This window comes from Doryrhamphus excisus, linkage group LG1 (genome assembly GCF_037039965.1).
Source record: "Doryrhamphus excisus strain RoL-2023G ecotype Guam linkage group LG1, RoL_Dexc_Guam_v1.1, whole genome shotgun sequence".
NCBI lineage: Eukaryota > Metazoa > Chordata > Actinopteri > Syngnathiformes > Syngnathidae > Doryrhamphus > Doryrhamphus excisus.
Window position 1 is genome coordinate 29,193,826 of NC_136357.1, and position 22,965 is coordinate 29,216,790.

Genomic DNA, 22,965 nt, shown 5'->3' on the forward strand with positions numbered 1-22,965 from the left:
TCCAAAACGACCAGAAGGTGGGGTACATTGTGGTTGTTTGCAACCTTGTATCTCCAAGTTACATTTCCTTTATTCTGTCTGTATGTGTGACAAACAGTTGATGCTGCTTTGACTTTCGGCCATTGTGTTATTTTTTTGAAGTTTTCCTCTCGGGTAGCAGATGCTCTCTGCAGCGTATCTTGTGTCAGCACGTTTTAAGCTTTTAAGACAGCTAAAGTCATTATAAAGGAGTTTGCATGGGATTCTGATCTAACGAAAGCAACACGGTCCCACAGTGGCTTTTTTTTTATCGTATTTGCTAGAAATGCGTAACATCATTTGAAGGAATATTGAGTAAGATTGTGAATAATTTGTAAATATCTGAACCATATTGGCGAAGAGAGCCATGAAAGCCAAACTTTGCAGTGAGAGCCATTTAACATTTTTTAACGGCGAGTACAAATAAATGCATGTATTTTTACGTCAGGTGAGGCCTATCACGGTGACAGGTTTTGCTGGTTGTAATTGTGCCTTTAATTATCGACTGATAATGGATCATTTCGACTTTTAAAAAAAAAAATCACATTTGAGCAACTAGATGGTACTCAAGTGTAGTTTATCTGACGTGGAGCGTCACTACGTCACACACACTTCCTACTCCTGATGCCAAAAGAACTACACACACAATAAGTGGATAACAACAGACAATGCACTACCAATGTATAGTGCAGAAGGTTAACCAACTACTATGTGAGCTAACGTGCTTTCCAGCCTTTTTTTTTTTTTTTTTTTTACAAAAGCTGTACAGCAAAACACTCTGGGAAATAGGATGTATTCCCAGCAACGCTACTTTATAAAGATTGTCTTTGTTTGTCTTTTCTACTGTAAATATTTTTGTTATACAAATCTGTTGTGTGTATATAACAATAGATAATACAGTATATACTAATGGTAATAGTACATACTTAAAGGTTGAATTACTTTGACTTTGTCCATTGCCAATAGAGTCAATCCAGAAATACTGTACAGTAAGTCCTGTCACTATATTGTTTGAGTGATCCCCCATGAAGCCGCACGCTTTACACACCACTTTACACACCACTTTACAATCCCTGAAAAGGTTGCGTGTATTGTTGTTTAGGTGTACTGTGCCTTTAATGGGTTGGCACACATATTCATGTAGCCCCCATTAATCTCCTCCCCTGTTCAAGGCTTACAGGCCAGCTCAGTCTACTTGAAATCAGCATATCCCTGGTTTACATACACTGACACCAAGTGAAATATATCAAACCTTGGACTGGATTAGTAATGAGCCGCTGCACATTTACCACATTCATCAAGATCATGTTATGTTATTTGTTCTTCTCGTCATGTGCTCACACTTGAATTTTTTTTATTCATCTCCGCCATGTTTACATTTGTAAGATGATCAACTAAAAAATATAAAAGAATTTCCTTTTCAATCATGGATATCGTAGCCACAATGAGCAAAGTAGCCGAAATGGTTTTTCTTGTGACATTACTGTAGATCCAAATTGTCATCTAATCTTTCAGGGATTATTTTCCTTTGTTCAGGGTCACAGCCTTGCTTATCACGACTATTATTAGATGCAATGCATGTTTTTGAGAATAGCTTTGTTAGAATATCAATGTGGTTGTATAACTTACTCTAGGTCACAAATGTTTCTATTACCATTTTCAATGTTTGTTTTATTTGCTTCTTCCCCATAGCCAGATCATGTAAGGCTCTTCAACCAAGACAGAAGGTCCTTTTACCTTCAAGAGTTATGCTTGCTGGTAGTCTGATCATGTCTGAAAATGGGAGTGAAGCATAAGACAGTTCAGAAAGGAGCTGCACTGCCCAGCCTCTGCTCTGGAATGTAGGAAGTAAGCTACTCTGTAATTACCCAAAGACCTGCCTTCTAAAGCGTGTTATTGGCTAGTGCAGGGCGGCCCTTAATCGGAGCCAATAGCAGTCCGCACGCTGCTACCGAAGGAGAATTTGGGCCAGACGCTGGTGAGGCACAGCGGCTGGGGTGAAGGCAAAACAAATACTTCACATTGGTACATGTTCCAGCAGTTCCAGCAGCTCTGCATCCATGCACCGTCATCAGGCATCTAGGAAGCAAATACACAAACTCTATCACTGGATGTGGTACAAGGCCAAAGATCAGGATGGCGCATTCTCTCAAACCATCCATGCATGTAATCCTGTGGTGTGTATGTAAGTGTGTGTGTGTGTGAGTTTGCGACTTGGTGTGTGTGAGAGAGATGGGGAAAAATGTGCATGGAAGGCTTTGTTCACACTTGTATTTCAGTACTCTGGTCTGGACCATTGTACCAAGAATACATACATATGAAACATTTATTTGGTGTGTACCTTGGTTAGCGTCAATAAGGTCCAGCATTTATAATTGTTTTATGCATGTAAAGCCATAAAAAACTTGTTGTTTGTGTTTGAGTCACATGCTGATGACATTATAGACAGTGAACAATGCTGACTTCCATTTCCATTTGCCGTTTTCTGAGCAAGCACATTTTGAGATATTTTGTGATAAAAATATATTAAGAATACACAGAGAGGGACGGCCGTTGGAAAAATGGCTGGGATTGAACTGAGTTAACTGAAAAAGAAGCTTCCATTGTATTGTGTGACAAAAAAAAGTGTTTTGACATTATTGTATTTGGTTTTTTTTCTGTTCTAGGAATTTGCAGCACTAACCAAGGAGGTGAACATCTGCCGCGAACAACTTCTGGAAAAGGAGGAGGAGATTGCAGAACTGAAAGCGGAGAGAAACAACACACGAGTAGGTTGAAAAATAGCCATTTTTTCACAATGTGGTTATTTGAACTACAACAGACTGGAGATTAGTTTGTCTTGGTTTCCAATATCTACTTTGGTAATGCCATGATATGTGGTGGTCATTGAATTCATCAATAAATCTGTTATAGTCCTCGGTTAAGTAAAGTGTTCTTCTCAAACAATATGCGTTCAAAAGAGTGATACATTTGTATCATAAAAATGCCCCCTTGACAAAGTCAGCCCCAAGTCAGTGAGGTGTAAGTAACTGTTGATTCCCTGCACTGCTGATACAACTTCATGTCAAAAAATCTGAAAAAAAAAAAGTTAGGGGAGGCCTGCAAGGCTTTATGCGACTGTTATAATTATCTTAATGTTGCAGCAACAATGACTACAGTTTGTGTTTTGTCACATTATCGCTGATTTGTCCAGCTCCTCTTGGAGCACCTGGAGTGCCTGGTTTCTCGTCACGAGCGAAGTCTGAGGATGACTGTAGTGAAACGACAAGCTCAGTCTCCAGCAGGAGTCTCAAGTGAAGTGGAAGTCCTCAAAGCCCTTAAGTCACTTTTTGAACACCACAAAGCCCTTGATGAGAAGGTATGACTTGGATGTGCTGTTCAGTGTTCGGACTGATAGGTTCATATGGTCAATGGGCATGTTTTCCAGGTAAGGGAGAGACTGCGTGTTGCTTTGGAAAGATGCAGCGCTTTGGAGGAGCAGCTCACCATATCACACAAAGAAGTGAGAAAGCTTTTGTATTCTGTCAAAAATCCCCATTTACCCCACTGCGGTGTTAAAACCAAAAATCTCCATCCATGCTTTGGTTAGAGTCTGTTTTGGTTTGAGTCGGACCTTTTGGAATGTATTAATGACATTAACCAAGGCACCACTGTATGTCCGTATTTGTGTGGAGATAATTATAATTATGACAGCCCAAACCCCGACACAATGTTGACATGGGAGGTGTTTTTGTTGTTTACACTCATCTTATGTCTTACGTTAGGTCTCATCAACTGTATTCAGCATTCCTACCTTCCTTATGTCACCACGTACAACAGATGCCCTGCTGAATTAAGAACCATCACTTTGCTGATGTACTCGTTTGTTCTCTTCAGAATCTGAGAAATGATTCAGTGACTGCTGTTGCTCTTCTGTGTGTGCGCGTCCTTTTAAAGAACAGACAAGTCTTGAGTCCTGCCCGTCTTGAATGGGATTAAGATTGACAAAACCCCCCCAGAGGATGTTGAGCTGTCCTAGATTTTCCTCTGTGCTTCACGATGAAGCACTTAATGCTGGAGTCATCTTTTGTTCCCGAGACAGACTCGTGCATGCCCCCAAACGCATTCTAGGCACAGGGCGAACACTTCAGAGCTTGTTGCTGAAAAGAGAAACATGACAAATGATAGATGTCAAATGATCGGATCGGAAAGGATTTTGTTTTTTCTCTATCTCTGCAGTTGGCTTACCTCAGGGAGCAGAGCTTCCAGAAGAGGGGACTGGCAGATGGAACCAGTGAGGTCAACCACAACTCCGAAAATACACCAAGCACTAATGGGAAGGTGAGGTTACTCATCAGCATATGTTGAAGAGCATATGGTTGCCAGCCGAGCGTGACACAAAGCCACACTTGCTCATGTCTGACCAGCTGCTGGCTTCATTCAATTAAGTCATTTCCTGTTTAATTATTGCAGCACATGTGAGAAAACACTTGTGCACTGTACAGGTGATTTGGATACAGATAAAGTATGTCGATACACACAACAGGTACTACACATTGGTTTACAGTATATATAAAGTATAGCTCCCCGCTGTTAATATCTGCATATCAAGTATTTAGTCATGCACGTTTTCCATTGTCTTCTGCGTATGTATGACAACAGTACCTTTTATTTTGTGACGCGGAAAGCAAGACGAGTCTTTTGGTTTAGTAGATTTGTAATATCTATCATTTATTCACCTGCAGCGATCGTCAGATGGCTCGCTTAGTCAAGAGGATGAGTCGGGTCCCGGGTTCGGCAAGGTCGGGGAGCTCCAGGAGGTGGTGGACCGTCAGACAGCTGACCTGGGTCAGATGAAAGAACGCATGGCTTCAATGGCGTCTCGAATCAATGAGCTGGAGGAAGATCTGGACACGGCCAGAAAAGACCTCATCAAGTCTGAAGACACGAACACACGACTACAACGAGACCTCAGAGAAGTAAGTGCAACTGTTGCAGTTGTTTTGAATACTACTTTAATTCCCAAAGGTGGGTTTTCTTAAGATGATCCCGTCATCCCATCATTCACAACTGGTTCATATTGATTTGGTCTATGTAGGGCAGGGCTCTTTAAAATGCGGCCCGAGGGCTGGATTTGTGCCCCCTGAACTCTTATTCCTTCACATTGAGTTTTGTTTGGGTCAGTGCCCTCATACTGGGACTTGTCTCCATGACGACGCTACACAGCCTTTTTCTGCGTCAGAGTTCGCTGCTGCTTTTTTATTTTTACTTTTGTTTTTGGAGCAGTTCACATATCAACACTTGGTGGGTTCCAAGTTTGCTTCTAAAATGGATGGTGGATGGCGACAATTGATAGAAGATTGGAACCAAACATTCATTCTCCCTCCAAGCACAGGACTCGTGCTTCATATGCAAAGAGCAGTGCATGATGACACGTTCTTTTAGGTCAACTGTACATGACAAAAGGGGACATAAAGTAATTGTGGGCTGGTGTCAAACACAAAGGAACCATCAGACATTGTTGTGCTTGTGTTGTAGTCTATGGCTCAGAAGGAGGATATGGAAGAGAGGATCACCACTCTGGAGAAGCGCTACCTGGCAGCTCAACGGGAGGCTACCTCGGTCCACGACCTGAACGACAAGCTGGAGAATGAAGTGGCTAACAAAGAGTCCCTCTTTAGACAAGTAAGCTAGCCAAGGAATGTATGCTGTAACGTTGACGGTGTTTGAAGCTGCGCTCCGTTCTTGTACCAAATGTGGATGCGCAAGTTCGCCTGCATTTTTCCAAATCAAATACAATAATTAAATACAATAATCACTGGTTCATTGCTGTTAATTGGTTCCGGACCCGACTATGATTAGTGAATTTGCGCAAAGTAGGATTCCTTATTTATAAATGATAATATAATTATAATATATATAATATAATATTTTGGTTGTGGTTTTTAACATTTATAGAGCCCTCCAGGCATGAAATAATACACCTCTAGCCACCTTTACACTCTTAGTACCCAATATAGTAGACATAATACCACAGAATATAGACTCCCACATGTTAGCATTGGCAGGGTTGCTTGTTGCTTCTGTTTTACATTTTTCATTTCAGAGATATTTTGCGGCGGTTAATGTAACGTGCCCTTCTTATGGTCCAGGAGCCACATCTGGCCTGCCAGATGCTTCCAACATATTCAACAGAAACTTTTTACATGCAGTACACGCTGACAATCTCTTCATGCTTGTAGTAGCTTTTCACATTGCAGTGTGACACGCAACAACTAGTGGCCCAGATACAAGTGTCTTCCAACTTTATTTGCTCGTGACCGTTTCCATTTTCATGGTCCACAGACTGAAGACAGAAACCGGCAGCTCCAGGAGAAACTGGAGTTGGCTGAGCAGAAGCTGCAGCAGACTATCCGCAAAGCAGAAACTCTGCCCGAGGTGGAGGCTGAGCTAGCACAGAGGGTAGCCGCCCTCACAAAGGTATTGCTATTGGGCCACAGAGATATTTTGCCAACTGTTTTGTTATTATACATCTATGGCGATATTTATTGATTTTCCAATGTACAAAACCATTGTTACATTTTTTGGAATGTGGAGTGGGAGCCACCATTTGTTACTGTAAATACCAGTGTGTTACCAATTTATTTCCCTATTTTATAGTTAGAATTGTGTCCTCTATTTGACTTTGCTGGTGGAAGCAGGCAAGTAGCTTGCATCGTTATTAGAATAACTTTTTCTCACATAATCTTTCTGAAGATGCGCAACACTTCTAACTAGAAGCAAGGAGGGTAGAACATGACCAAGAAAATATCCAGCGAGGACCCACAAATTACGTAGTTACCTTTCCTTCATGTGCATATTCATCAAGTATGATAGAAATGGTTCACTTAGGTCAGGGGTGTCCAAACGTTTTCCATTGAGGGCCACACACTGAAAAATGAAAGGATAAAAGGGCCACTTTGATATATATTTTTAAAGCGTATTGTTAGTAGGAACTTTGGTATTTGCTCTTTTTTCCCACTTTTTTTGCTTGTTTTTTTTCCTCCCCAAATCTTTCCAATTTGTTCTTAAATTGTTCTTTATTTTTTTTTAGTTTGTTTTAAAATATTACATTTTCACAACCTAACTAAACCAAAATATTTGGTATTATTCCCATGTTATTTTTTTCCTAACAGAAATGTCCAAACTGTGGTCTCCCCTGTCTTAAGTCGCCTCTAAGTATGCAAAATGGTAACACAAACCAATATCACCGTCCTGTGTTTAATTTGCAACCATTACGTCATGTCAACTTCAGAATACATATTTACACACATACTGTATTTTATATACTGTACAGGTAGTCCTCGGGTTATGAACAACTTCTGTTTCATATTTTTGATGTAAGTCGAGTTTCCATGACGATGGTTTTCTTTTTCTTTGGCCTGGGAGACATAATGAAGTGCAAAAAGTTAACTTATAAATAGGACGTTCAAAAAGGACCATCTTTAGTAACTTTATTCACAACCCATTCACGGACACGCTGAACTACCTCACAACATCATTGTTATTGTGTTATTATGCATGTGTGTGTAGTCTAAATAAACAGAAAGATAAAGAAAAAATCTTATCACACACTTTGTAACTCTTCATGCAAAACTGCAATTTGCTGCATTTAGTATGTTTGCTAAAATCCAGTAAATACACTCTAAATATGTGAATTCAAGTCTATGAACACACCGTAAAAATGTCTTTTAACTCAGGGGTGTCCAAAGTACAGCCTTATGAAAATACCATTAAACACGAAAACTAAAATGACAGTAAAAATAGAAAAAAGAGCAATAATGAATAGCCTATGATAATAAATGACTCTAATGAATGTAAGAATAGTCATAATAACCAACCATGTCCTGTCTAGTAGCTTAAAATACAGTGGCATATTTCAGATGTAATTGCAAATGGCGACTAATCATGATTAGTTCCCAACTGTGATTAATCGGATGAAAATTGTAATCCTTTGACAGCCCGAACAAAAAGCGATGTTATCCTGTTTGGCTTTTTAAATGTCAGATTAACATACCGAGATTATGCAATTACAAACTACCGTAGTTCTCTCTCTTGCATGGAGTTGACGGACCAAAGTTCCATTTTTAATTCATACACGGGAGAGCGTTGGTTGCTCCGAAACTTCATAACACTGACTGTCGTAAACCGAGGACTACCTTTTTACTCTTCCTGTCTCATCTCACTGTCATGTTGTTTTATGGTCTCCATTCTGCCTTTTATCACTTCAGTGTGTTCCGTGTGGCTCTAAAGGCACTAAGACTCAAAAGGTAGACCAACTTTTCCCCAAAGTAGCAAGTTTCAAGTCCTCCTGGATGCGGGAATCTGATTTTTTTCTGTTATTGAATTTAACCAAGGCGTTTTATATATAGTCATAATAAATACCCCCAACATGTCCTCACTTGAATGTAGGTTTTTGTTGTAGTTTTTGCATGAAAAGTGCTTGGTTAGGTGTGGTACCAGATGAAATCTTTCCAATGGTATTCATATTTAGCCTAAGTTGATGTAGCCACGTCTGTAGTTGTGGGTGTTTATGTGCTTGTGTGCCGTGTGGCTGGTATCACTGCCCCCCCCCCCCCCCCCCCCCCCCCCCCCCCCCCCCGCTCAAACGCAGCAACCCAGCTAACACAAACAGGAAGTGCCAGCTGACTTGTGGAGACCCTCCCCATTCAAATACTGGAAAACTAGATTCGGCTGTCACAGAACTATAATTGCAAATGTTAAGTTATAATAAAAATAAAAAAAAAAACACAGTTGGCGTATACTAAAATAGTCAAGAAGATGGACTGTATTATGCATACATGCACATGTACACTCAAAGTTTGATGAAATGATAACTATACTTTGTTGTTGTTGTTTTAGTTGTAGTTCTGCTTGACCTTCCCTTGAGTTGGTGCACCTTGGCTGCTTGTCGCCCCGATTGATTTCATTGATTTATGTAAACACGTTGAAGTACTGTAGATAGCATCATCCTTTTTCAGGAGTTACGTGATACCGAAGGTCACTGCAAGACGGACCAAAATGGCTTTTAAGGAGTAACTAAATGTTTTTCTTGTCCCTCATGCTCAGGCAGAGGAACGCCATGGCAATGTGGAGGAAAGACTGAGGCAGTTAGAGGCCCAGTTGGAGGAGAAAAACCAGGAACTTCTCAGGGTGAGAAAATGCCCCCATTAAATTGGGCCTGTCCCGAACACTCAATCAGCGTGTGTACATGTCATTGAAGCGCTTCTATTTCCCTTTCAGGCAAGGCAGAGAGAGAAGATGAACGAGGAGCACAACAAGCGTCTCTCTGAGACTGTAGACAAGCTTCTGTCCGAGTCCAACGAAAGACTCCAGCTTCACCTGAAAGAGAGGATGTCTGCCCTGGAGGATAAGGTAGCTGGAAGGACCTCATAGATTGAGATTCTGTCTGGGATTATTGTTGGAATTATGGTTGCTTCTTTGGAGTACAGTGATACCTCGGTTTTCGTTATTAATCCATTCTAAAGGGCCTCAATCGTATGAAAACTGAAACCATTTTTCCCATAGGGAAATGCAAATCCCTCATTTATTACGGTTAACTGGTTCCAGACCCCGCCATAAGTGAATTTCCATGAAGTAGGATCCCTTAATTATAAATTAACTATTTTCGTAGTTCAGAGTATAGAAACATGACACAACCTTCTGAATATGAACATTATTAGAGCCCTCTAGCACTCCTTAAGTCAACTCCTAGTACTCAATATAGTACACATAATTAAGAGAAAATAAGAAATGTAAAACATCAATAATACTCTTACTCGTGTTTGTGGCTGTAAATGCGTTGCGGTGTCGGACAGGAAGTGACATCAAGGGTTCACCTGTCTTTATTCCGTCTTCAGAACGGCCTCATCAGGGAACTGGAGCACACCAAGAAGCTGATTGAGGAGTCCCACCACGAAAAGGTGATGTTGCCCATGTATTTGCGAGAAGCTGTGGCATTACTAAAAAGGCTAACTTTATTTTTGTTATAATCTCCGTGAATTGCAGGAGCAACTCCTGATCCAGATCGAAACGATGAGGGCAGAGAACGAGCAAGGAAGGAGCAGGAGCAACTCTTTATTACACGGGTAGGTTGCTTTGTGGGTAGGATCTCCATTTCTGACCTTTTCAAAGAGGTTCCATTGTATACACCCAATATACACTTGATATATTTTTTTGTATTGGTGTCGAGAGCTTATTTATTATTCATGATGATTTTGTTTGGCATTCTTTGATAGGCGAACTCAGATGGGAAGCACCCCAGACTTCAGGTATCCAGTGTCCGCTTCCTCTATGATGGACAACAACTCGGACCACTATGGTAGTGCTCTTGTACTGAGGCGGCCCCAAAAAGGACGAGTGGCAGCACTTCGGGACGAGCCATCCAAGGTGAGCTGTCATATTTGTTACTAACTAGCCAGTGCAAAAAAAAACAAACACTACTGAAAAATTAAAGTATGTGTGGGCCATTTTATATATTTTTAAAGCATGTTATTTTGTGCATAATACACTACACGTGATATTAGTATGAACTCTGGTCTTTGCCCTTTTTCCCATTAATGTTGTTTTTTTGTTCTAAATATTTCAGCTTTGTTTTTAGATAATATTCTTGTCTTTTTGTAATATTATGAGTTTATCCCCGTAATATTATAACTTTCCCCCAACCAAATTTTCCTTTTTAATATATACCTTTAATACAACTACAAATATATACAACTTTATTGTATTTTTTTCTTTAATATTTCAACACTACGCTACTAAAATGACATTATTTTTCATCAAAATATTACAAGTCTATTCTGTTAAAGTGTGACTTGTTTCGTAATATTTTTTACTTTATACTGGTAAAATTACATTTTTTTTAAAAATCATATACATTTTGACTTTATTCTTGTGATGTAACAGTTTCCTGGAACATCAATTTCGAAAAATACAACTAATTATTTTCGTAAAGTTACATAATTTTTCTTTCAGTATTTTGACTTTATTATTGTAAAATTCTTGCTGATTTTGTGCTGTTTGTTTTTTTCATTGTTTTATTTGTCTTAAGTTATTTTTAGTTGCGGGTCAATGAAAAAATGTTCCCCAGTTGCATTTTGAACACCTCTGATTGAACTTATTGAACTTCATCATGTACTTATTCTTTTGTTATGTGTGATACAATCCGTTGAGTTATGTAGAAAATCCTCTTTGCTTCTTTCTATTTGCTTCCATCTCGGACATCAGCGTCATGTAAGTCACCATGATGATCGCACAGTCACTTCTATTTGTGTGTAATTTATTGTTAAGTAACTATTACGACTGTCTATCAAATTCAACACTTTTAATTGACTATATTATTACTATTATTATCATTGTTGTGTTGTTATTCATCATGTCCAATTAAGAGCATATATCTGAACACAGTCCAGAAGTGTTATTTCTGTATTAAGGTTAATTGACATCCCTACTAAATACTAAAGTATGCAGGTAATGCAGGTAATGCAGGTAATCTTTCCTGCAGGTCTTGTTATAAAATGACGGTGTTTGTCTTTTTCAGGTGCAGACTCTTAATGAGCAGGAGTGGGAGCGTGTGCAGCAGGCCAACGTGCTTGCTAATGTGGCCCAGGCCTTTGAGAGCGACATGGACGCCTCGGATCTCGAAGAGGATGGTGAGACTATCTTCAGCTCGGTTGACCTTCTGTCCCCTGGTGGTCAGGCCGATGCACAGACTCTGGCCTTAATGCTTCAGGAGCAGCTTGACGCCATCAACAATGAAATTAGGTAGAAGGCAGAAACAACAATCAGACTTGTTACCTATTGTCACCGACAAACGTGTTTTTACTGCATTCCTTTAGAATGATTCAAGAAGAGAAGGAAAACACAGCCATCCGTGCTGAGGAAATCGAGTGCAGGGTGGGCAGCAACGATAGCCTTGGAGGACGCTTCCGCTCCATGAGCTCCATACCACCTTCACTCTGTGCAGGCTCTTCAGTTGGCAGCTCTCCTCCAGGCTCCGGCCACTCAACCCCGAGACGGATTCCTCGCAGCCCCAACAGGGAATTAGACCGCATGGGTGTCATGACCTTGGTAAGGCTTTCCAACATACGACTCTGCAATAAGCATAAATGACTCAATAGGATTGGTTTCAATCCAAAATTATTCATTCATTATTTAGTCATTGTTAAAAAAAAAAAGCAATTGCTCCGACAATGTCATTGAGTTCCACATACTGTACATACTAGAGTGTAAATACGCCCCCCCCATATATTGTTTAATATTTCATTACATTCATTGAAGTGGTCTTCTACTTCTGCAATGATTACACTAACGTGTGTGCCTGTGTGTAACCATGTCTACATTTGATTGCCCCCCCCCCAATTTGTAGCATTATTGCAATGATCCATACATCATCCAGAGCTCCCTCTCCCAGCAGACAGTAACTTACCTGCCTTTTGGAGCAACTGGCTTCAGTCCCACCTATCAAGTCTATAGCTATGTACCTTATTTTCAGGTACCCGAGTACTCCTTGACATCCCCCCCCCACCCCCACCATTCGGTGACAGGTGCAGTCTAGCTATTGCTAGTATTACTATCCAACATTGTGGAGGCCCTGATGTTTGATGGGATTGGTTTTCCGGTTTGCTCATGGCAGTTAGTTCTTAACGGAAATATATTAACTGGAATTGCAAGGACCGTACGGATCTCATTTGACTTTGGGAACGGCAATTACCATTTGCTTCCCCTTTTTGTTTTGGAAGAAATAACACAGATGTATCAATTTTAATGATGGCATCTTTCTTCTTTCACTTTCTCTCCTTTCGTTCCAAAGCACTTTACTACCGGGAGTACGGTACTGTCATTTCCACAATATGAAGCACAAATTCATTCATTCATTTTCTAACCACAAAATTCAAAGAGAAAAAATATTTGTGCATATCTAGATCGTACCGATCGGAGGTGTCCACGTCATAACGTGGAATATTTAGTACAATTACACACTACAAAAAGTAATGTTAAAATCTTGTCTCATCTTATGTTTGTGCACCCAGTGTTGTTATCGTCGCATCATATAAGACATATGATGCGACGATAACAATGCGTGATAGCCCCTATTAATACTACTAATAATGACACAAAACTTTTTCTTTTTTCTTATTACAGAAATATCTATATATATTATATATTTGATCTAGTGTGGTTTGTCAGCCAATGAAGTTGCCCTGAATTCCTTTATCGTAACCCAAAGACTTTATAAATGCAATACCTGGCTTTATTATTAAAATACAGGCAACATTTTGGTTGATGGGATTGACGTTCGTTGTGTTCACCCCTCAATTTCCTCTTCCTGCTTCCTCTTTGTAGCTCACTAATGGCTTCCATGCCCTGACCTCCCAATGTCACTTGAGAGAAGGAAATGAATGATTTGGTATTTGGCTCCTGGGGAGGGGGGGACAAACTTCCATAGAAATGTGGCAGGCTGATGGTTTATTTGCTCGGCTAATGCCAGGCCTCTGAGGAATGCAGAGAGGGGCGGATTCCACCCCCCCCCCTCTCTCTCTCTCAAGGCGCACAGTGGAAAATATGAGAAACTACTCATAAATCTAAAGTTGGTGCGATATCAATGACAAAAAATAGCTTGTAAGAACCAGTCGGACCACTGCAAACCACCTGACTTTTGTTGATCATGTTGTTTGCTTGGCTGCACCTGTCCCACATTGGGATGACTTTCTCAGATTTCCAGCTCGGTTGTTTGCTGTGTCCTGTTCTTCACTCACTCGAGCTCTGCGGTTGACTTCTGTTAGAATGAAGAATCTTTCAAATGAATAATACCAGTATTATCAGAGTGCTTGCTTCTCGATTGTGCGTGCGTTTGGTTGTCAACTATTTACCCGTGTGAATACTCCCGTTTCTGCTCTTGCGTGTTTGTGCCTTGCTCGGTTCCATTGCTGCACTGTCATGCTTCTCGCTAACTGCATTTCTTCTCTCTTTTTTTGTTTTGTTTGTTTTTTTTATCATGCTTCAGCCTAGTGACCTGCGCAAGCACCGCAGGAAGGTAAACTAGAGACCTGCTTCCCTGAGTACTCCCTGCTACCTTCACACTAACCATTCAGTGTTTAGTTCCTCTTACTTTTACATAATAATGTATCCCATAATGCTGTTGGACTGAAAATGTCACCCCATTTCACATGGCATGTTTAATCATTTACTCAGTATATAAGGATTTACAATACATACAAGTTGTCGTTTTTGGAATAAAATATTGTAAATGTTAGGCAGATTGATGTAGAGGTGGTCCTCGGGTTATGAATTGAAAGATTTGATCTGGCAGCTCATCCGGTGCACAAAAACAAGGTTGCATGGTTGAATATTCTGTTAAAATAATGTTCAATAATAAAAAAACAAAAAACAAAATGATTGTCAAATAGCTTCAGTAAAACAATAAATGTACACAAAAATACCATCATGATCATTTTTTGAATGTAGTCAGCAAGGCCATAGACGGACCTACAGTCAACATATCAGAAAAGCTGATACAGTAAGCTAAGTAAGTAAGATAATAGGTCTGCTTTCATAGATGAGTATGGAAATAAAAAAAGAAAATTTACATTTCAGAGCCTCCAATTCGAGAATATTTTTACATTTTTAAATAAAAAATGATGACTCAATTACCAAAATAGTTGTTGATTAATTGGGTCATTGATTGCCCATTGCTGAATTGTACTCAGCATCAACCCGGAGAAGAAGTCAATGGTATCACACATCACTGTTTAAGCCGCAGGGTTGAAAGCATGAGGAACAAAACGGCAATATATACCATACATAGTAATACCCAAGTTATAAATACTCATAAGTCAGTCAAGCTGTACACAGAACAAAAGGACATACTGTATGAAATCCAGTCATACTTTTGAGCGTCTGTAATGTCGAATGTCGTAAACCGAGGACCGCTCGTAGATGAACAGCATCTATGCAAGTGTTTATTTCACTTATGATCTTAATAGTGACATTTGAGAACTTTAAGATATTTTTTCTGTTGTGTGTGTGTGTGTATGTATATATAGTCTGCTCAGGATGACAAAGCCACCATCCAGTGTGAGACCTCACCCCCGACCACTCCACGTTCCATGCGCCTCAACAGGGAAGCAGGCCATGCTGCCAGCCATGAGGACATACGAGACATCCGAGGGTAGGCCTTCATGAAGATTGTTTCATACCAGCATTTTAATGTCTGGAGATTTAAATAATTTGGAATTATACCGTACTTCTGAACATTTGGCTTTTTTTTCTTCTTCTTCTTCTCATGACTTCCTTTCGACTTCATTCACAGACTGATTGGGTTGCAAGATGGCCAGGGTAGTAACCCCAGCAGCAGTAACAGCAGCCAGGACTCTCTCAACAAAGCAGCCAAGAAGAAGAGCATTAAGTCTTCCATTGGACGCCTGTTTGGGAAGAAGGAGAAGGGCCGGCCTAGCATTCCTGGAAAGGACTCTCCTAGTCAAGGTGAGCAGGTCCAAGTGTGGGAATCCTTCCAAAATGGATTCTTTGGTTGTTATCTTTTAACATTCTTCTGCAAGAAAAACTGCATTCTTGCATAAAAGATATGCAGGCCTTTACGGAGAGAGTTTTATGCTGAAATGTGGAATCCTCTGAACCGCTTTTCTGTTCCCGTTGCCCAATCTCTAGTTGCAGATTCAGGATACAAAATATAAAATGAACCCCAAAAGGCCGTGCTGCTTCTTCTTTCTTTTTTGGCTTTTCCCATCAGGGGTCGCAACAGTAAATCCACCGCCTCCATCCAGCTCTGTCTCTCTCACACCAACTACCCTCATGTCCTCCTTCACTACATCCATAAACCTCCTCTTTGGTCTTCCTCTACGCCTCCTAATATATTCACTATCTCTCCTCTGGACATGTCCCAACCATTGCAATAAGGCCTGTACAAAAGGACATTGTGCATTGAACATACCATTTTTATTCTCAGCTGGCACTCCCGAGGCAGAGAGCTCACCAAAAGACGGCTTAGGCATGGGTACCCTGGGAGGTCCTGCGGAAAAGAACCGGAAACTGCAGAAGAAGTAGGTGTACTCCAAAAATGTCCCGTCTTTTACTTTTCTGCTAGGCTATATCATATTCATCATAAAGTACAGTGTTGGTTTTAAAATGGGCGTTCACTCAAGCCGCATTACACGATATAGCGCTAATACACACTGCCTGCCCCATCATCAGCTCCTTGCGTTGCACACCCAGTCTCACCCACCGCCATTTTAAGTCTTTTTTTCTTTAGGCACTTTTCAAGTTATCAATTCACTTTTTACTTGTTTTGCCAATCTCCATCTTTTTTTTTTATCATCTCTTCTCATTCCCTATGTAGTCCAAAGACAGGGTAAGTTGTTGGTTCATCATTTCTTTTGCTTTTTATTCCCACTCGGGCATGTCATTGATCTCTGAGCAACTCCAATACCTGTCCTTCTGAATGTCTTTTTTCCGTTTGGCTCTTAACTAATGTGAATGTGTCTGCTAATTTTGACTCTTCCGCAGCATGAAGTTCTGCCCAAACGTGCGATTAAGAAAAGTCTACTAAATATGCTTTTATTCAGAAACAGACAGTTTGCTAAGTGACCAAACCATTAAAAAAAATTCAAGGCGCCATCTGGTGGCTAAGTACATCCTTAACATCAATTCCAAGGGGGTTCCTTGCTCAGCTCACCTCCTCAAAAACCTCCTGGAATTCTCCTTTACTGGCATCGTTTCTTCACACTACACTGTGCATGGACTGAATGAACATATTTGTAAAAGTTTCCTTGTCCTACATCATTTCCTTAAAGCATGGTGTGTACCCCTCTGTTTAATAAGGAATGCTTATTTATTTGACACGTGAAAACCTGGTACTGAGAATACAGTCATTTCGCTTTCAGAGAGTTGGGCCATGTCCACATGAATACACTTATTTGAAAAATGCTTATTTTTGGATGCATTTTCACATCCTGCCCAAACTCTGTGTCGGGCACTTTTATTTATAGCTGAGATTTTGGGTTTGTACCATAAGAAGTGGGCCACATTATCTTATGTTTTTAAACCGGACATAATAACAACATGCTGTTAGGAGACTTATGAATGTCGAGGTGTGTGCTGTTAAAACAAAAAACTGTACGTCATTGTTGGTCTAATATATCAGCTCTGATTGCTTTTTCAGGCCTTGGATTAGCCAACGTACACATGAGAGCCAGTGAATTTAGCTTTTTTTACATTGGAGAGAGGTACATTTTTGAAAATATGGATGTTAATGTGGACATGGCCTTAACAAAACATCTGTTGGAACGTGCATCGAGACTTTGAAAAGACGTTTTGACACACGTCTGTTCATGAATTTATTCTCGTTTTCCCGCACTGGCTTGTCTGTCTTTTTCTCCATTTTTTTAGGAGTGTATATTGAGTGTGTTGGTGGGGATGGAGCAGTGTGTTTCTGTCGGGGTTGGGTAATGGGATTCCTAACACGCATTGTTTGACGGAACTAATCTGTGTGTCAGGCATGAACTGTTAGATGAGGCGCGCAGGCAGGGCCTGCCATTTGCCCAGTGGGATGGACCAACTGTTGTCGTTTGGCTCGAGGTACAGTGCAGTGCAGTGAAACCATTCAAACAATCAACTTGTGAACGTGACTTTGTTGTCAATGTGGTGGCCTTTCTCTCCTGTCCCTTGACTAGCTGTGGGTGGGCATGCCAGCTTGGTATGTCGCCGCCTGCCGTGCAAATGTGAAGAGCGGAGCCATTATGTCGGCGCTCTCCGACACTGAAATCCAGCGAGAGATTGGCATCAGCAACCCGTTACATCGTCTGAAGCTTCGTCTGGCCATCCAGGAAATTATGTCCCTCACCAGTCCCTCCGCCCCTCCCACCTCCAGAACGGTAGGTGGCATAATGCGTGTGACAGCATAGTGACACCATGATGGAAGTCGAAATCAGGGGTATCCAAAGTGTGAGCTGGGGGCCGTTTGCAGAGTGCTGTGGCACATTCTAAAAATATTATTAAACAACCTCAAAAAAAGTGATTTTCCAAGAATAAAGTCAAAATATTAAGACAGGGAATAAATTGTATTTGCAATAACATGATGTCATTTTAGTAGCATAAAGTTGAAATATGAAAGAACATATTAAATACAACACAAAAAGTCATAATACTCTGAGAAACAAAAAACAAAGATTTAAGTTATAATTTTTGGAAAATTAGGTTGCAAAAATGTTGTAATATTCCTGTAATAAAGTCAAAATATATGAGAATAAAGTCATATCAGGAGAAGAAAATATGCAAGGAGAAATATTTGGAAATTTTGATAAAGGAATGGCAGTAATTTTACAAGAATAAAGTCAAAATATTAAGAGAAAGAAGTTGTCATTTTATGAGAATAAATGCGTCATATTATGGGGGAGGGGGGTGGTGTTGTCACCACATTTGTTTGGTTAGACAAGACAAGATGAGAAACCAAAAAAAAATATTGTAATATTTGCAAAATTAGGTTGAAATAAAGTTAAAATATTTTGGAAATAATGTCATCATATAATTACAAGAATATTTTTTTTTCACAGAATTCACAAGAAGTCAAAATTTTAGACAAATAAACCGAAGGGGAAAATGTCATTTTAGTAGAAGTAGTAGAGAAAAATGTTATTTTAAGACCTAATATGAGAAACAAACAAAACAAAGATGAAAAAGTTATAATAACGCAGAAATAAAGTCAAAATATTCTGGGGATAATGCAGTGCTTCTTAATTGCCACCCAGGGGGGCCCCACTACACTATTTATACTAGGATGGTGTCATAATAATTACAATAAGAACATTTACAAGTTGAAATAATTTAATTATAAATTATATAATTTATATCAAATAATAAAGCAAAAATAGTAACAGAAAGTCGTCATCAAACAAGGGAAAAAAGTTAGAATTTTACAAAAATCAACTTGTAATATGAGGAAAAATAATGTCATTAGTAGCGTTTCACAAAGCTACAATGCATTTTGTCATTGAAATAAATCCAGCTTCTTAGGCTTCTTAGGATGGCAATATGGGCTTCCAATATCCAAGTGGGTTGTCTTTTTAGCACTGTGGAAAATGTCTGTCATCTTACCGAGCATGGTACTCACAGAATAACATTTGACCTCCTGTTGTAACAACCAATGCTTCTTTATCCTCTCTTCTTCTTCTGTCTTGCATCCCTTCTGTGCACACTTCACTTGTGATTGGGGGGGGGTCAAATGATCAGACCACAGGAAACGTTTGGGTCACACATGAAGAAATGGAAAGTTTGGCAGCAACGCCTCCCACGGTTAGTCCTTCCTGATTGGCCGGACACTGGTGTGTTTCTCGCATCTGTAGCCACCCTTGGGCTCCTTCCAAGTCCGCCCAAAGACCGCCACAGAGTCATGCATTAATCTGGCTTCAATGTGATTAATAACACTGACTTGACACTGACCAAAAACCTCACACTGTCGCTGGTGTTCTTGAGCAGCTTGGAAGGAGATCCTCTGTATTTGTGGTGTGGTGTGGTGTGGTGTGGTGTGTGTGTGTGTGTGTGTGTGTGTGGTGTGTGTGTGCCTGCAACAGTAATTAATGAATTGTCATGATTAATTTATACATTGTGACATTTGACATCCAGCTGTTCTAACCCCGCACTCTAATGTCACTAACCCAGCCTTTCTTTTTCTCCGTCACCATGCTCACTAACCATGCTAACACCAGGAGGATGACGAAAGTAGCTGGGCTCAGGTTTGAATCCATATCACTCCTGCTTATTTGCTTAGCCAAGCACTTACTCTGCAAGTGTGTCACATGCGGCTTTGCTTCCAATGAAATACATAGGAAGAGATTGTCTCTTTTTTTTTTTTTTTTTATTGTGCATATTCTGTCAGTGGTTGCGCGGTGTGCAAGTGGTTCGATTCCACCCTAAGCCATCTCCATGTGGAGTCTGCATGTTCTCCCCGTGCATGCGTGGGTTTTCTCCGGGTACTCGGGTTTCCTCCCACATTCCAAAAACATGCTAGGTTAATTAGCCACTCCAAATTGTCCATAGGTATGAATGTGAGTGTGAATGGTTGTTTGTCTATATGTGCCCTGTGATTGGCTGGCCACCGGTCCAGGTTGTACCCCGCCTCTCACCCCAAGACAGCTGGGATAGGCTCCAGCACCCCCGCGACCCTTGTGACATTATACCGAATCATATTACTAATATTCACCACTTATTTTCTTTAACACAACAGTTATGGAAAAATCCCACTTCAGTCCCAGTACAGTCATGGAAAAATACACACCTTACATACCTGTATGAGACAATAGTCTGTAAACTAGTAATTATTAGTTTCTTTAATTGAATAATTGAATTTAAGCTAATTGTATTTTCCTACTACATTTCTAAACTTATATTCTAAGCAATTATTTGTTGTTGTTTTTTCAAGACATTGGCGTATGGAGACATGAATCATGAATGGATCGGTAACGAATGGCTACCCAGCCTGGGTTTACCACAGTATCGCTCATATTTCATGGAGTCCCTGGTGGACGCCCGCATGCTCGATCACCTTACAAAAAAGGACCTCCGGGGACAGCTGAAAATGGTAGACAGCTTCCACAGGTAATAATGTTCTCACCAGAAAACAACTGTGTATCATTTTCCTTCTTACACGGTCGTTCTTTGTTTTATTGTCATCAATTACCAGAAGTGAATTTCTTTAAACATACTGTAATGACTGTGCGATAAAACCGTATGTTATATATATATATATTTTTTTTCTATGATTGTACTTGACATAACTGATGGAGAACTGTCTGTCTGTTAATAGGAACAGTTTTCAGTGTGGAGTGATGTGTTTAAGGCGACTCAACTATGACCGTAAGGACCTGGAGAGGAGGAGGGAGGAGTCTCAGCTGGAGTTTAATGGTAACAAAATCAAAATCATTTGTACTCGGAATTCTGTAATAACATCATCCAATGTGAAATGTTTGTTTTCCAGATGTGCTGGTGTGGAGTAATGAACGTGTGATCAACTGGGTTCAGGCTATTGGCTTGAAGGAGTACAGCGCCAACCTGTATGAAAGTGGCGTCCATGGCGCACTGCTCTCCCTGGATGAAACCTTCGATCACAACTCCCTGGCGCTGCTGCTGCAGATTCCTACACAGAACACTCAGGTAAACGCAACTCACTGGTCGGCCATGCCCTCCAAACCGGCAATGAATAGCACAATACCAAAGACGTTTAGTGAGGCAAAATACAGCACACAATTTTGCTCCATTAGCAAAAGGGGAGGGATCAAGTTGAAGTTGATCAAGTTAGGCTGAGGAGCGACCCATAGCGATGGAAAGTAGTGAACAGTAGATGGTAAATATTTCGATCGTCATTTCCAGGAAGTGCGCAACAACACTGCACTTCATGCTTCGAATTTTCCGACTTCACTTATCGCAGGTTTTAAAATAATAGGAGTGCAAAGGTGGCTATAGGGGTGTTATTTCATGTCTACAGGGCTCAAATAGCTATTTTCAATAGCGTATTTAGAAGGTCATAAACAGCTTTTCTGTGCTCTAACTATGTAAATATATTTGATATATAAAGAAGTAATCATACTTTGCGGAAATTCACTGACCAATGTCTGGTCTGTAACTAATGAATTAACCACGATTAAAAAAACACGGGATTACTGTGTAACATTTTGCGCCATGGCCAGTTACCCAAATGAGATGATGCCATGTGCCCCCACCCACCACCCACCACCCACCACTCTGTCCCCTTGAGTTTGTCTGCTTCCTTCTTGTGTCTCTTCAGGCCAGAGCAACTCTGGAGCGGGAATACAACAGTCTGCTGGCCATCGGCACAGACAGGAGAATGGAAGAGGTGATGAACGCCACACATCCCTTACTGCACATCGAGCAAGGCATAATGGAGGAAAACAACTTTTTTTTTAAATTTCCACTGTCTTCTGGACCAGGATGATGACAAAAACTTCCGGCGTGCTCCATCATGGAGAAAAAAATTCCGGCCCAAAGATATGAGGGGCGTGTCCTTGGGTACGTCCGATACCCTCCCCGCCAACTTCAGGGTGACCAGCAGCAACGCTTCATCTCCCTCCACTCAGCCAAAGAGGAGCCCCATGGATGGTAAGTGAAACGTGCGCGTGCATGTTTGTGCACGTTATGACTGCCAGCCTGAAATAAGAATGTCTCCATTTTCTGTCGTGCTTTTGAATTCTTCTTGAATGGCGTTGCGCTTTGATGATGCTGTGACTAACGGCATGTCCTCGCATGTGATTTTTGCCAACATGCAAACACAGGAGCTCAGTCTATACAGAGACTGGACACTGCTACCGTCAGGACCTACTCTTGCTAACATAAACCTCACCCAACGGTAAGACCCCTTGCACGTGTGCAACTCAAGGCTTCTGTATGGTTCATACTGGAGATGCTCCATGTTGGCTTTTCACCGATGAGATCATATTGTCCGCACTCGATGACCGATATAGGCAGCAGCTCTTGTAATGATCACGTGATTATTCTCCTACTGGGATTCCATCTCATACAATTCACAAATACACTTTGTGTAAAATAGGACAAACACACTCGGTTCCGGACCCAAGCGTGCATTTCCACATTGTAGGATTCCTTGTTTAGAAATAAAAAGTCTTTTTAGTTAAAAAAATGTTTGACCTTCTAAATACAGTTTTTCATGTTATTAGAGCCGTCTCGACATTGAAACAACACCCACGAGAAAATAAGCCATTTAAGACATAAATACAACCTGTGCTCATCTCTGTTGTAAATGGAGCTGAGTGGGAGTTGGGGACAGGAAGTGGCGTTGGGGAGGAGGAGTGCGGTGGGTTACTGCCTCAATAGTCGCCTGCGTTTTTATTCAGGATTATTGCGCCTGTTGTCCGGCCATCAGGTCTGGTGCTTGTGTGTCTCACC

General features: G+C 40.7%; 1 protein-coding gene across 9 annotated transcripts in view; it reads left to right on the forward strand.

Annotated features, from left to right (window-relative positions):
• Positions 1-22,965, forward strand: part of ppfia1 (PTPRF interacting protein alpha 1) — a 29,923-nt gene that overhangs the window by 5,157 nt on the left and 1,801 nt on the right. The window contains exons 3-31 of one of the 9 annotated variants that reach the window (XM_058077388.2): positions 2,685-2,786; positions 3,212-3,376; positions 3,446-3,520; positions 4,237-4,338; positions 4,743-4,976; positions 5,536-5,682; positions 6,343-6,477; positions 8,268-8,306; positions 9,106-9,189; positions 9,280-9,411; positions 9,897-9,959; positions 10,045-10,124; positions 10,275-10,425; positions 11,576-11,799; positions 11,874-12,105; positions 14,042-14,071; positions 15,081-15,205; positions 15,347-15,519; positions 16,001-16,094; positions 17,547-17,628; positions 17,724-17,924; positions 19,279-19,341; positions 19,755-19,781; positions 20,468-20,643; positions 20,852-20,949; positions 21,023-21,198; positions 21,830-21,898; positions 21,993-22,161; positions 22,335-22,408. In XM_058077388.2, coding sequence (XP_057933371.2) covers positions 2,685-2,786; positions 3,212-3,376; positions 3,446-3,520; positions 4,237-4,338; positions 4,743-4,976; positions 5,536-5,682; positions 6,343-6,477; positions 8,268-8,306; positions 9,106-9,189; positions 9,280-9,411; positions 9,897-9,959; positions 10,045-10,124; positions 10,275-10,425; positions 11,576-11,799; positions 11,874-12,105; positions 14,042-14,071; positions 15,081-15,205; positions 15,347-15,519; positions 16,001-16,094; positions 17,547-17,628; positions 17,724-17,924; positions 19,279-19,341; positions 19,755-19,781; positions 20,468-20,643; positions 20,852-20,949; positions 21,023-21,198; positions 21,830-21,898; positions 21,993-22,161; positions 22,335-22,390 — 3,504 coding nt within the window. In that variant the 3' untranslated portion in view covers positions 22,391-22,408. The remainder of the gene's footprint in view (positions 1-2,684; positions 2,787-3,211; positions 3,377-3,445; positions 3,521-4,236; positions 4,339-4,742; positions 4,977-5,535; positions 5,683-6,342; positions 6,478-8,267; positions 8,307-9,105; positions 9,190-9,279; positions 9,412-9,896; positions 9,960-10,044; positions 10,125-10,274; positions 10,426-11,575; positions 11,800-11,873; positions 12,106-14,041; positions 14,072-15,080; positions 15,206-15,346; positions 15,520-16,000; positions 16,095-17,546; positions 17,629-17,723; positions 17,925-19,278; positions 19,342-19,754; positions 19,782-20,467; positions 20,644-20,851; positions 20,950-21,022; positions 21,199-21,829; positions 21,899-21,992; positions 22,162-22,334; positions 22,409-22,965) is intronic. The other 8 variants (XM_078793460.1, XM_058077391.2, XM_078793466.1 and 5 more) reach the window with 8 other exon arrangements.